This window comes from Mobula hypostoma, chromosome 8 (genome assembly GCF_963921235.1).
Source record: "Mobula hypostoma chromosome 8, sMobHyp1.1, whole genome shotgun sequence".
NCBI classification, from domain to species: domain Eukaryota; kingdom Metazoa; phylum Chordata; class Chondrichthyes; order Myliobatiformes; family Myliobatidae; genus Mobula; species Mobula hypostoma.
In genome coordinates, this window is record NC_086104.1 from 19491415 (window position 1) to 19507306 (window position 15892).

Genomic DNA, 15892 nt, shown 5'->3' on the forward strand with positions numbered 1-15892 from the left:
AGATCCCTCTGATCTTCCACGCTGCCAAGAGTCTTACCATTAATACTATATTCTGCCATCATATTTGACCTACCAAAATGAACCACTTCACACTTACCTGGGTTATGTGAGGCAATTCATTTTGCAAAGTCACGTGTGTAGATGTGTATACTGAATGGTAGGCTGCTAAGGAATGTTGAGGAATAGAGTGACTTTGAGATTTGAGTTTGTTCTCTGAAAGGGATAACAGTGGATAGGGTGGTGAAGAAGGCAAACAGCATACTTGTTTTCATAGTTTTGGGCATAGAACATGAGATGGAGATTGTAAATGTTGGAATCTGAGGCTAGAAATAAACTGCAGAAAGAACTCTCGGTCAAGCATCATCTGTGGAGGCAAAGAAATGGTTATGTTTCAAGCCAACACACTGCATCATTTCAATTAGATATTATAAGATCATACTTCTATTTGTCACATCATTGAAAAGATGTGGTTCTTCTGGAAAGTGTAGTGGGGATTCACTGGGATATTTCTTGGATTGGAGAATTTAATTATGGAGAGAGATTGAAAAGTCTGCATTCATTTTCCCTGGATTGAAGAAGCCCTGCAATAAAAGCATATAACATTATACAAAACATAGATAGTTGGAATAATTTTCCCATTGTAGGCCTTTCAAAAACGAGAGGGCAGATGTTAAGGTGAGAGGAAGGAGTTTTAGAGGGGAATTGATAGGGGAAGTCTTGTATGCAGTGTGGTTAATATCTGGAACTTGTCACCACAGGAGGTGTGGGGGGTCATATACAATTGCTATATGCATGAGACAGGCAAGGCATAAATAAATGCAGAGCAATACACAGATGTGAGTAGTGTAAATGGGCAAACATGTTGGCAGTGGTGTAATAACCGGAGTCTATTTTTATGCTGCACATCTCTGATTTTTTTTTCCCCAATATATCTAGCACACGGACACATCTGATAGATGTGGGAAGTGTAAAGAGAGGTTGCAATGTTGAAAATGCACGGGTGATCAAATAGCATCACTGGAGAGAAATCAACAGCTCAATGACCATTTATCAGAATTTCTTTATTTTTTTAATGAAAACTATATTTCATTAACATTTCAAAGATGTGAATGAGAATATGCAGACCTAAACTGGATATTAATAAAGGTATTTAAGTGAAAGTTATGCTTAGAAAGAATCGTCCTTTTATTTAACACAACACACAAAATGCTGGAGGAACTCAGCAGGCCAGGCAGCATATATGGAAAAGAATAAACAGATTTGGGCCGAGACCCTTCATCAGGATTTTATTTAGAGAGTCTATTTTCTTTTTGAGGCATGCTTCTCAGTTGCAGTGGATTAAATTAATAAATTGTTTAGCTGTTGGGTTAATAAATAATGTCAAAACATTTCCACAAATTCATATTTTTATTGGTATCTGTGCTTACAGCTTTGCTTGAAAAGAATGTAGGGTTGGAAATCCATCTATACATAGGACTTCATTAATAAATGTGGGAATAAAAGACTTCTTGAATGTTCACTGTTATAACTCATTTTGCAGATACAAAGGTCCACTACTAGACAATGGAGCTCTGGATTTGGCAACAACTAAAGGGGCAGCATCTCCAGAATATACTAAACTATGTGCCTGGCTTGTAATGGAACTGAAAGCTCTTTTCAAACTGGTTGAAAATGTCAATGCAACTACTAGTAAGTATTTTTTTAATCATTAATTGCAAACTGTAAAACTTGAGTGATGATTTTAATCCAGATTGTACATAAAATAATATTGGAAAATAATAGTGTAGTAATTTTGCACTAACTTGTTGAGTAGGTACTCTGATAACTTTGCAGGCCTTTGTGCTTATTCATTACTCACTTGTACTTTTACAGTTATCAGTCTGACTTACTGTGCCTTTGTTCAAGTTAATAAAATCACAGGAAATCAATTGATAAATTTGTATCGTAGGACACCACCAGGTTCAAGAACAGTACTACTCCACAATCATCAGGTTCTTGACAAAAGGGGATAACTACACTCACTTGCCAATCAATTGAGATCTTCCCACAACCAGTGATCTCACTTTAAGAACTTTTTACTTTGTTATCTCATGTTCTCATTATTTATTGCTATTTACTAATATTTGCATTTACACAGTTTGTTGTCTTCTGCACTCTGGTTGATCTTTCATTGATCCTGTTAAAGTTACAATCTATAGATTTGCTAGGGTATGCCCACAGGAAAATGACCCTCAGAGGGGTATATGGAGACGTATGTATTTTGATAATAAAATTTACTTTGAACATAAGCATAGGATGGAAAAAGGCCCTTAGGCCCATTGAGCACCTATTTACAACGATTCCATTTTTATTCTCCCCACATTCTCATTGCTCCCTAGATTCTACCACTCAAGTGCACAGGAAGGGGAATTTGTAGTGTAACATCCTATACATCTTTGTGATGTAGGAGGAAAACAGAACACCTGAGAAATGTTCACCTGGTCACCCGAGTGATGGAACTCAAAGATAGTGGCTCTATTAGTTGTGCCCCTGCATTAAAGTTCAAAGTAAATTTTATTATCAGAGTGCATATATGTCATCACATAAAACCCTCAGATTCTTTTTCCTGTGGGCATACCCAGCAGATCTTTGGAATAATAACTGTAAACAAGATCAATGAAAGATCAAGTAGAGCATAGAAGACAACAAAATGCAAATATAAATAGCAATAAATAAGAAGAGCATGAAATGATAGTCATTAAAGTGATATCATTGGTTGTGGGGACATTATCGAGAGGTGTGTGTAATGTAATTTGAAGTCTTGTGAATCACATCCTCAGAATATTTGTTGTTACTTCCATTTGATTCTGCAGTAGTCTGATTTTGTTTTTTTAATATTCAAAGTGAGTGCTCGACCTTTAACTAGAATGCTACATTTTTGCCTACAATATTTTTCAACCATGATACTTTGATTAGTATGTTGGTCGTGTCTGTATCTTACAACTGGAACAATGGAAGAAATGCTGTAAATCTATTAACTTAATGGGTCAATTGGAAAAATATTTAAATGTCTAGTTTTAGGACTTGTGACTTGTATACTTTTGTCAACTTTGTAGGTCCCACAGAAGCTGAAGAATTTCAACTGGAAATGAGTGGCTTGCTAGCTGAGATGCAGTGTCCCTATTCTGTTCTAACTACTGGAGATGTCACTAAACGTCTTCTCAACAAAAATAATTGCCTTTTACTACTTAGTAAGTTACAGGAAAATTTCTACTTTAAAATTAAAGCTTTGTAACTTAGTAAAATTAAAACTTTGGCTATGCTGATGTGTTTAAAGATAATAATAGTTGTTGTTCCTTTTCACACCTTGTGGTGCATTGGGCAGCAACCTTGCTGTTTCTTTAGCATTTTTGTCTTTTGTTTTAATGAGGCCGAGTTGCTAGCTCAACGCTTAACCTAGTACGGATGGAAGGCATGCAAGGAGCCGGCCAAATTTGAACCGGGAACCACTCACCTTGAAATCCGGTGCAGATGCCACTACACCACTGACCACTGATAATAAAGTGGCCACTTTTATAGGTACTTCCTGTACCTAATAGAGAGGCCACTGAGTGTATGTTTGTGGTCTTCTGCTGCTGTAGCCCATCCACTTCAATGTTTGGCATGTTGTACATTCGGAGAAGCTGTTCTGCACTTTTGTAACGTTTGGTTAGCGGGTCCTGGAGCTGCAGTATGCAGACGACTCTGCTCTTGTGGCCCACACTCCAGAGAATCTTCAGACTGTCCTTGCTATGGCGGTGAGAGTGTACAGCAGGATGGGGCTGACCGTCAATACCACCAAGACAGAGGTGGTTTGCCAGTGAAGTATTTGTGTCCCACCCACTCTACCTGCCTTCACCGTTGGTGATGAAAAGCTGTCAGTAGTGTCATCTTTCAAATACCTGGGGAGCGTTCTCTCTGAGGATAGCGGCATTGACAGTGACATCCAGAGCCGCATTAAACAGGCATCAGCTGCCTTTTGGAGACTTCGGCGTAGAGTCTTTCAGAACAGGAGCCTTCGTCCCTCCACAAAGGTCACTGTATACCAGGTGGTCTGTGTCACTACCCTCCTTTATAGCTGTGAAGTTTGGGTAATCTACAGCTGTCACATCAAGTCCCTTGGAGCGCTTCCACATAAGCTGCCTCCAGCACATCCTGGGAATTACCTGGTGTGAGCGGGTGCCTCACACTGAAATACTTGTAAAGACCATCTACAGTAGTATTGAGGCCATGATCACCCAGCGTCAGCTGTAGTGGCTGGGGCACGTGATAAGGATGCCTCCATGTCGGCTACCCCACAAGTGTTATAGGGCCAGCTACATCATGGTCGACGCTCAGCTGGAAGGCTGAAGAAACGCTATAAGGATCAGATGAAGACTGCTTTACAGAAGTGCAAGATCAGACCCGAGGACCTGGAGGAGGTTGCTGCTGACCGTACCACTTGGCGACAGCTGTGTAGGGATGGGGTGCGTATTCTGGAGATGGAAAGAACAACCAGATGAGAGTCAGGAGAAATGCAGCCATGGTTGCCACCACTACTACATATACATGTCCCACCTGCAATAGAGCTTGTGGATCCAGGATAGGACTGTATAGTCATCAAAGATCTCACCGTTAAAGGGGTGGACGTCGTAATCGGATTTTGATGGACAACCGAAGAAGAAGAAGGATGTTTGGTTACTAGAATTACTGTCACCTTCCTGTCAGCTTGAACCAGTCTGGCTAGTCTTCTCCAACCTCTCTAATTAACAAGGCATTTTCACCCACAGAAATGATGCTCATTGGATGTTTTTTTTGTTTTGTGCACCATTCTGTATACTCTAGAGACTGTATTGCATGAAAATCCCAGGAGATCAACAGTTTCTGAGATATTCAAACCAAGCCGTCTGACACCAACAATTATTCAGTGGTCAAAGTCACTTAGATCATATTTCTTTGCCGTTCTGATTTTTGGTCTGAATAACAGCTGAACCTCCTGGCGATGCCTGCGTGCTTTTATGCATTGAGTTGTTGCCACATGATGGACTGATTAGATATTTGCCTTATGAGCAGGCGTACCTAGTAAAGCGGTCACTGAGTGCATGTTCTCTTCAAAGATTTGTGAATGTGCATGGATGCAGCTATTAGTGCTTGTACTGAATGAGCAATCCTAACTTGGATGCAGTTGACTATTTTAGTGCATTAGGTTGAATTGATTAAATCATGGATTTATGATTACAAAAGATTAACTAGGACATTCCCTCAACTGGGCAAAGCGTTTAGCCCACGAGGCTTGTGCCGGCTCTCAGAAACAACAATCCAGTTAATCCTGTCGTTGAGCAATATTTTCGCCCTTATATTTAGAATAATGAGAGTGTTTTATTGCTTTCCTGATTGGAGGAAGGTAAGCAGTGTTTTTCCTTGAAGATCATTAGTGGGATCTTTTATTTTTCTGTTTTTCTTTTTATAAATTATCTAGACTTGGTTTTGCATATTCTGAGCAAAGTGAAAACTTCTCATTGCCAGACGAGTCAAAGACCAGAGGATACAGATTTAAGGTGATTAGAAAAACACCATGGGGTGACACAGAAAAACTTGTCAAAGAATTATGATCCAGAATTGACTGCCTTGAAAGTATGATGGTTTTCCAAAAGGGATTCAACAGCTACATAAGGGGGGAAATATTATAATCACTGGAAAAAGGGACTTAAGTTGCTGTTCACAGAGCTGACACAAGCTTGGTCGGCTGAATAGTTTGACAAATTGTCATCAAAAAAACAACTGATGGTCTCAGGAAAAGGGGACAACTTCCTTGGATATTGTCTCAAAAACGTTTGCTGCCTACACTTCAATCTATTTGTATTTTTCATTGCAATGAATTCAAATCAAATTTTCAGTTTTTTTCTGTTTTTGGTCTTGGACCAAACTTTCAACTGTGTATACCTTGGGACACATTTTGAATTGCAAACATTAGGAATTAAATCTTTATTTGCACAGCCTCGGGGGTCACTCGGTCCAGCTAATTGTTGAAAAGATCTGTCATGCTGCAAAGGTGTGATCAATATTCCCAAATTAGATTTGTGTACCAGCTTTTACAAGGAAATGTCTGCAATTATCCATATAACAATTGCTCCTCCTCGGCATTACTTTTAGCAACTGTGAGATTTCTGTATGAATGTGGTTATCACTTGCCTCATTGTTGAATACCTTATGAAGTTTAACAAGAAAGTATAATGTTAGGATTCCCAGGCACTTGGCTGAAAGGCATTTGTGCAACCATTGCCTAATTGGGCTGAGTACAAGGACAGTTTTTTTCATTGATTTTACTTTAAGGCAGTGACTGTAATGAACTTGAGGTAGGTATTACCACTTAAGCTGTTTACCTTCTCAGCGCTTATTTAACTTGGTTTAACCTTTCCTTGATCTTGCTGTCTGTGCCCTTGACTCTTAACAGAAATATACTAGTCCGGAGCTTTTTCTATCTCACTTTTGAAAGCTTCCCACTTGCTAGATATCCCTTTACATACAAATACTCTAATCATTTTTTTATGTGTTCTGTTCTGATGTCATTGAAGTTAGCCTTCCTCCAATTCAACTTCAATTCGAGGATAAGTCTGATCTTCTTCCATTTCTGTCTTCAGACTAATAGAATGGCCCAAAGTGTTCCCCAACTAATAGTCGGATAGGAAATACATCCAATTTCCTAATTGTGCATTACAGTTGGATGTATTTTCTACCATTTTACCTTCAAAACACATTTGTCCTGTTCACGAGATACACAACTTTCTTTTCAGATCAGGAAGCTCTATACTATTTAGTACCATTGGCAACTCAAACTATACCTAACTTCAGCATCACTGAATAACAGGATTGAAACAAAACTCGTTGAAATCCAGATGTGCACTTATTTGGATCTTGGGGATGGACTTGGGCTAGAAGTAGATGTTATGTTTTTATCCAGATTATGTAGCCTGATGATGTATGAGGTTGCAAGATTGACTGAAAGGAGTCCTGTAGGTACTCAAACTGTACTTCACCAATAGACAGTGATTTCATGAAAGGATGGGATTAGGTTGGGGTAAAATCCAACTCGTCTGACATTTTGTGTATCTGTATATTTTTCATTTAGCTTACCTGATCTCTGAGCTCGAATCTTCTCGGATGCTTGGTGTGAACAACCCACCCAAGAAAGAACCAGACAAGCCAAGCCAATCCTTTGTGGAGTTGAAAACTATATGCATTACTCTGGGTATGTCCAAGCCCCCGGATAACATCACCATGTTCCAGTTCTTCAGTGGGATTGAGAAAAAGGTACAGACAATAAAATTGTCCTAAACAGCACTATTTAAAACTTGATTTATTAAGCTAGACTGTTCAAGTAAAATATCTTTAAAATGCAATAATGGAAATCCCACTTCAAAAAAATTTTCAAATAAATTACATAAGCAGAAAGCTTATTTGATTTTGACCTGGAAACTGAACAGCTGCTGTAACTTGAGTGAAGTTCCTATCCTCCCATGGTGTAATATTAATATTTTTAAGTGAATAATAATAGAGAAAACATGATTTTTTTAAGTTTATGTTCCATAAGGAGGAATGCAGGTTTCAAGCTAATGTAAAGTTGCACTTCTAGATGTGTTATTGACTGGCGGCTGGCACAGTTTCACTGCACTGTACCTTATTCTCAGGTGTCCACACATCAGGGTTTGCAATTTCTGTATCTCAGTACCCAGTTCTGTATAGGAGATATTGCCTTCTACAAATGGAAGTCCCATTATTTTAGAGCAAAGCTTTCAAAACTGTTTTGCTTTCATAAAAAATTGCTTAAGTTTTGACCTTTTGCCATGGACTACTGGTCTGCCACAAGGTTCGGTGTTGGGACCACTTCTTTTCACATTCAGTGATTTGGCTGAAGGAATCGTTGGCCATGTGGCCAAGTTCGTGAATGATAACAAAGACAGGTGAATGGACAGTAATATTGAGGAAGCAGGGTGTCTGCAAAAGGACTTGGACAGATTGGGAGAATGGGTAGAGACGTGACAGATAGAATATAGTGTAGGGAAGTGCATAGTCATGCACTTTGGTAGAAAGAATAAAGACGAATTATTTTCTGAATTGGGAGAAGATTCAAAAATCAAAGTTGAAAAGATACTCGTGAGTCTTTGTGCAGGATTCAAATGTGCAAAGCGACTTGGAGGTTCTTGTTAACGTGTAGGTTGAGTTGGTGGTAAGAAGGCAAATCCAATGTTAACATTCATTTTGAGAAGACTAGAATACAGAAGTAAGGATGAAATGCTGGGGCTTTATAGGATATTGGTCAGATTGTACCTGGAGTATTGTGAGCAGCTTTGGGCCACTTGTGTAAGAAAAGATGTACTGACATTGGGGAGGGTCCAGAGCAGGTTCATGAGAATTATCTCAGGAATGAAAGGGTTAATATGATGAGTGTTTGATGACTCTGGGCCTGTACTCGCTGGAGTCAGAAGAATGAGGGGATATCTCATTGAAACATATCAAATATTGAAAGGCCTAGACAGAGTGGATATGGAGAGGATGCTTCCTAGAGGGCACAGCCTCAGAATAGAGGGACGTACATTTAGAACAGAGATGAGGAATTTCTTTAGCCAGAGGGTGGTGAATCTGTGGAATTCCTTTCTGTAGGCCAAGTCATTGGGTATGTTTAAGGTGGTGGTTGATAGGTTCTTGATTAATTGGGGCATCAAAAGTTGCTGGAAGAAGGCAGGGGAAAGGGGTTGAGAGGGATAATAAATCAGCCAAATGGAATGGTGGAACATAGTTGATAGGCCAAATGTTCCTATGTCTTAGGGTCATTTTTTATAATTATGACTTATTTGACCATCTCAATGTTTGAGGGAATCTTTTTAAATTTAAATATTAATTCATTCTTCAAGGATGTTGATGTCCCCTTGAAGAAATTTGTCTTACAAGGAAACTTAAAGATGACTTACATTTTTACTTGAACATTTTTTTATTTAAAAAAACAAGGTAAGATCATGCTATAGCTGTTATACTCATTGGTTACACATGAGGATGATCAATTGAGAAAATGTGAGTTTACAGGAATATAGTGCAGGCAACTGAAAGAACTAATCCACTCTTAATGTCATGAAATCCATTTTCCAGAAGCAACTGAGGTTAATTTAATTTCAGCACCTGAACTAGGGTTTGAATGGAACTTGCTCATCAGACGTAACTGGATTTAAGTGAAATGTTTCTAGTAGAAAAGGTTTCCACCAACACATTGGTCTTTGTGATCGCAATGCAAAATATGGTGGCCCTTTCAGATAGACTCTCACAATGAAACTAAACCAACCGCTTCACATTCAAATCTCAGGTTGCAGAATTTTATTTTAAATCCTGGGATCTAAAACAATAAGATGCCACTGGAATTGCAGCCAGGAGAACTTTCAGGATAAGTTGATATCTTCAAAAATTATTTTGTGACAATTAAGTTGAATGAGTTTTCTTGAATAAAGTCCTGTAATTCATTTTGATAGGTGGGGAATTGGAAAATTCTTAAAATTATTGTCTATGTTGCTGACGAGTCTATACTGACACTATGAAACAACAGAGGGAGTCTGTCAGGAGTCTGTCATAGATGTGGAAACAGTGTTAGGTGAATGTTAATGATGAAAACCTTTTTACATTTCTACATTTTCAAGCTAAAAAGGTGTGGAATATGGAATTCTGAGAATCTGCACTGTAGTTATCTTTGCATCTCTCTGAAATAACCTGCAACTTTGAAAGTTTTAATTCCGTATACAAAGCATATGATTTTAATATTTTTCATTTTGTTTGAAATTGTATTCTGAGCATTTGTAATTTGTATTGTTTACAAGTAAATGACTAACATTTTTTGGATAGTGTCAAGTGATTTGGCTCATAAATCCAGGCCTAACCATTATGGCTACTGCATCAGGAAGCTTCCTTTTATCATAAGGCGAGAACTACAGATTTTACTTACTTGATTTGAACTCTGCATTTGAGTTTCTTCAGATGATGTTCGATCATGTGTGGTTTGCAGAAAAGTCAATACTGATACTGGTAGCAAAAAATTTAGTTGTGAGCTGATTATTTGTCAGAGAACATTTGCACCACAAATGGCAGGGAATGACTCTCTTCACAAAACTAAATGTGACCATCTCCTTTCAGCATTGAATGGCATTATTTTTGTCAAATTTCCCATGGTGATTGAGGTCGTTAACCAAAAACTAATTTGGATTACTCGCAAGAACTGGATGTGACTCGTGTTATGTCTCTCCCTTTATGTACACTGGTTAAGTCAGCAGAATGGATAAGCTCATCAACATTCAGGACAAAACACTTGCTTGATTTGTTACCCATCTAGTAGCTAAGCTTCGAATTCTTTAATTACTAGTGTTCATGGCCTTCAGCATTTCTACAAGTTTCTAAACCCTGACCTCTGCCACCAACATCCACAGGGAAAGTATAATCTAATTGAAGTCAGAGTGTATAATGTCATTTGGAGTGACACACTTAAAGTGAAAACAGAAGGGTGAAATGCTGAGAATTCAGAAATAACGTTTTGCTCTTGTTTTGTCTAGTGGTGAGCAAATGGGGACTGAATTGCCAAAGGAGCTCAAATTTACGTTAATACTTGTGTTGTCATGTAGTGGAAAAAGTGAGACTACAGATATTAGGTGCACTGCTTGTAGTTCAATTTAGACAACCAAGCTCACATTAAATAACCTTTTAAGCAGTTTTGTCTAGGAACTCTTTGATTGTCAAAAGCACTGGTAAAACTTAAGTAACCTTTTCCAAACAGACTTTTGGAGACAGCAGCAACGAAGGGTCTCAACCTGAAACGTCAACTGTACCACTTCCTATAGACGCTGCCTGGCCTGCTGCGTTCACCAGCAATTTGTGTGTGTTGCTTGAATTTCCAGCTTCTGCAGATTTCCTGGTGTTTGCATTTTGTTGTCTCTCTCCATTTAAGTAGATATATGATATTTATCCTTCAGAATGTTTGTCATTTGCTTAACATGTCAAAATATCCTTTCATGTTGCATGTCCTCAGACCCTGCTAACCTACCTATTTTTGTACCGTCAGAAAATTTGGCTACAATACCTTCAAACCATTAACAAAACTTATGAATAGTTGAGGCCCTGGCATTGATCTCCATGGCACACTATTAGTTACTGACAATCATTTATCTTGACTCTTTCTGTTAGTCACTCCCTTATCCATGTATATAGCCCCCAACCCTGCGTGTTCTTAACCAGACCAATTGTGGCATGTCCACACATTATCCTTTAGTCACCCTGTTTGTTGCATCCCCAAGAACTCTTTGGTTGAGACATCCATTCTGTGTTGGAATCCAATTTATTTTATTGGCTCTTTAAAAATAAATGTATCTAGCTGGATGATTTCACAATTTGGATTGCTTTGCTTGTTTAATTTTGTATGCCATTTCTCAAATGATTGTTGGTTTACGACTTGTCTTTAAATAATGTCTTTTGAGTTACTTTGTCTATGCTTTAACTTCGAAGCTTACATTTCAAATATGTTTGTTTCAGCTGAAAGAATCATTGTCAAAAGTACCCCCTAATCATGTGGGTAAACCTCTAATGAAAAAAGCACTTGGCCCACTTCACTGGGTAAGTAATTTACCTATTAACTATTTGTGATGTAAATAATTGTAATGAATTGTGATCATTTTCAATCTGAATGGAATAAATGATTGATAATTTTGTTCCATAAATAGTTTTTACTAGATAATTATCCAGTGCTTTAATGCACTCAACAATAGTGTTCTTCAGATTACCAGCAAAATTTTTTGAGCACTTTTGATACCAAATCCTGTTTTCAACCATGCTATTTGAAAATAGTGTCAAAGTTCAAGTCATTAACTTTATTAACTTAATTGAAATCTGACTGGGATCCAGGCTTTATAAATAGGAAGTAAATGTGGGGAAATAAATAGTGTAAAATCTTACTAAACTTTTATCTGCCACCTGGTTAAACCTTGGATGGAATGCTGTGCATATGTTGGCACCACACACACAGTAGGTTGTCAAGTACATGGAGAGGCAACAGAAGAATGATATGTGTACTTTACAGGATTAATTCAGTGGAGGGATGAAGGGATGATGGCCAGCATAAACAAGTGAGGGGAAGGGGCAGAGCAATTGGTAAAGCCAGAAGAGGGGTGTTGGACAGATGAAGGGGAGAAGAGTGGAAATGCCAATAGGATGGGAGGAGTTGGTGGAGTCAACAGAAGGTTGCAGATGATTGAATCTGGGCAAAGAAAGAAGAGCAAGGAACCGAATAGGGGAGGTAGGTAGGCAGATGGGAACGTTAGAAGGAGGGAATGTAGTGGTAGGAGTGTATGGGTGGTGCACAGATGGAATGGGTGGAGGAGAAAAGAGAACCAGAGTGATAAGGAGTTGGGGTGGGAGTAGAAGGAATTGGGTAGAATACAGAACATTGCAGCAAAGTATGGCCCTTCAGCCCATGAAGTTGTACCAACCAAAATAAACTTCTCTGTGATTAATCTATCCCTTCCCTCCTACCCACCTCATAACCCTTCATGTTTCATCCACCTGCCCGTCTAAGAGTCTTCGAACCGTTCATATTGTATCAGCCTTCAACACCACCCCCAGCAGTGCGTTCCAGGCACTCAGCATTCTGTGTTTAAAAAGAAACCTACCTCTGATGTCTCCCCCTTCTCTCACTTGCTCTGTCTCTGCTGCATCTGCTCTTAGGATGAGGCTTTTCATTCTAGAACAAAGGAGATATCCTCCTTTTTCAAAGAAAGGGGCTTCCCTTCCTCCACCATCAACGCTGCCCTCAACGGATCTCTTCCATTTCACACACATCTGCTCTCACCCCATCCTCCCGCCACCCTACCAGGGATAGGGTTCCTCTTGTCCTCACCTACCACCCCACCAGCCTCCCTGTTCAGCTCATAATTCTCAGAAACCTCTGCCCTTCCGCCACCTCAACTGGATTTTACTATCAAACACATCTTTCCCTCCCTCCCCCCACCACTTTCTGCTTTCCATGGGGTTCGCTTCCTGTGCGGCTTCCTAGTCCATTCGTCCCTCCTGGCACCTAGCCTTGCAAGCAGAACAAGTGCCCCTCCACCACCTCCCCCATTACCATTCAGGGCCCCAAACAGTCCTTCCAAGCGAGGCGACTCTTCACCTGTGAGTTTGTTGGGTTCATATACTGTGTTCGGTGTTCCCGGTGTGGCCTCCTGTATATCAGAGAGTCCCAGCGTAGATAGGAGATGGCTTCGCCAAGCATCTATGCTCCGTCCACCAGAAGACCATTTTAATTCCATTTCCCATTCCCATTCTGATATATCCATCCATGGCCTCCTCCACTGTCGTGATAAGGCCACACTTAGGTTGGAGGAACAACACCTTGTATTCCATTTGGATACCCTCCAACCTGATGGCATGAACATCCATTTCTCAAACCTCCAGTTATGTGCCTATGCCTCTCCCTGCCCCTCCTACCTTCACCATTTCCCATCCTCTTTCCCTCCCTCTCATGTTACCTCCTTATCTGCCCATCATCTCCCTCTGGTGCTCCCTCCCCCTGCCCCCCACCTTTTTTTCTTTTCTTTCTTCCACGGCCTTTTGTCTCTTTCACCAATCAACTTGCTTCATCCCTCCCCGTCCAAGTTTCACCTAACCTGGTGTTCTCTCTCCCGCGCCCCCCCCCCCCACCTTTCAAATCTACTCCTCAGCTTTTTTTTCAGTCTGAAAAGTCGACTGTGCTTTTTTTTTTACATAGATGCTGCCTGGCCTGCTCAGTTCCTCCAGCATTTTGTGTGTTTTGTTCAGATTTCCAGCGTCTGCAGATTTTCTCTTGTTTCTCCCCTAAACTTTCCTACACTGATCTTAAACAGATGACCTCTGGTATTGGCCTTTGCCACCCTGGGAAACAGTGCTAGCTGACCACTCTCTCATAATAACCTCTATAAACACCTCTATTAAGTCACCTCTCATCAGCCAAAAAAAAGGCAAGAGCTCACTCAATCTTTCCTCATAAGACATGTTCTCTAATCCAGGTTACATTCCAGTAAATGTCTTCTGCACTCTCTAAAGCTTTCACATCCTTCCTATAATGAGGTGACCAGCACTGAACACAGTCTAACCAATTTTTTTTTATGGAGCTGCTATATAACCTCACAGCTTTTGAACTCAGTCCTCTGATTAATAAAGGCCAACATACAATAAGCCACGTTAACCACCCTAGCAAGTTGTGTGGCAACTTTGAGGGATCTATGGACTTGGACCCCAAGATCCCTCTGTTCCTCCACACTGCTAAGAATCATGTCATTAACCTTGTACAATGCCTTCAAGTTCAATCCTCTTTATCCCCTTTGGATATCTTCACATTTTTCAAGATTAAACTCCATAAGCTGCTTTTCTGCATCCTGCCTTCAACCTACAACAATCTTCTGTACTATCTGCAACATCACCAACCTCTGTGTCAGCTGCAAATTTATTAACCAACCCTTCCACTTCCTCATCCAAGACATTTGTGGGAAAAAAAAGTCTCAAAGATTGGGGGTACCAGAACAGACCCCAATGGAACATCCCTAGTTGACAACCTCCAGGCAGAGTACACTCATCTATTATCATCCTCTGCTTTCTGTGGGCAAGCCAATTCCAAATTCAGGCAAACCTGTTTCTATGGATCCTGTGGTGTCATGTTCTGGTGACTTTGTCACTTTACTTAAATCCATATACACCACATCTACCATTCTACCTTCATCAGTTTGTTTTATCACTTCCTTGAAAAACTGTTTTAGGCTTCTAAGACACGACCTGACCCTCACAAAGCCATATTGTCTCTCCCTTCAAATGCTTGTAAGAATCCACTCCAATAATTTGCCCACCACTGATGTAAGACTCGCTGCTCTATAATTCCCAAGATTATCCCTATTACCTTGATCAAATCAGGATCAGGAAGCGAGAGAGGAAAGGGACGGGGAGCAGATTATCTGAAATTGGAGAATTCCATTGTAATGCCATCAGGTGAAATATGGAGTACTGTGTCTTATGTCTCAATGCTGCAAACAATGAGGGGTTTCTGTTACCTGGGGATTTTTCAGAAGCTGAGCTTGATCTCTTTATAGCAGAGAAGATGAAGGAATACTTGTAGTTTTGGTACAACTAATAGGAAGAAATCCTAGTTGGGAACAGTGTTGCAGTACATAGACACGATCTTTCATTATGGTAACAGGATTCAAAATCACCTAATTGTAATGAATTCCTCTGCTTGCTGCAGAAAGCTAATTTGAACTGACCTTGACTCAACTTCAACCATCAGGACCTATAACATGATAAATTTAATGCTAAGTGTTGGGTTGCATTGAAGGAGTTGTACATCGTTTGGTCAAAGGGGGTTGCACTGCAGCTAACTGGATCTGTTTCATAAAAGAGTGATTCCTTGTTCCCATTTATAATCGGTCAAAATGTTCTGCACTCAGCCTACTACATGTAGTCACCACTTACAATCCTCATTTACTCTTTCTTTTTTTTTTGATATGGAGAGCCAAGCAACCCAATCTCTGCACCTGAAACTTGTCTGACAGAAAAAGCAGACTCTTAACCAACTAGATCTCTTGGTGGTGTACAACTGACACCCCTGAATGCCTTGATGGTCCTTGACAACTCAGTGATGTCAAAAACTTTTTTTGGACTATTTTTAAGATGCTCTAACAGACCAAAACATTTAATAGCTTTTCAAATAATAATGTCTAAATATAAGTATTAAGTATTTTTTCAAAATTTTTAGTTCAAAATGCATAGTTTTACATTAATCTTATTTTTAATTTTTGCTAGCAAAATTATTTGCACTTGTCTACTCTTAACATTTTCCACAGAATTGATC

The 15892-nt window shown here is 39.6% G+C and overlaps 1 protein-coding gene across 2 annotated transcripts in view; it reads left to right on the forward strand.

Moving 5' to 3' along the window:
* Positions 1–15892, forward strand: part of fam98a (family with sequence similarity 98 member A) — a 206107-nt gene that overhangs the window by 182683 nt on the left and 7532 nt on the right. For both annotated transcript variants that reach the window (XM_063055531.1, XM_063055530.1), the window contains exons 2-5: positions 1541–1689; positions 3096–3230; positions 7127–7308; positions 11557–11637. In XM_063055531.1, the coding sequence (XP_062911601.1) occupies positions 1541–1689; positions 3096–3230; positions 7127–7308; positions 11557–11637 (547 nt within the window). The remainder of the gene's footprint in view (positions 1–1540; positions 1690–3095; positions 3231–7126; positions 7309–11556; positions 11638–15892) is intronic.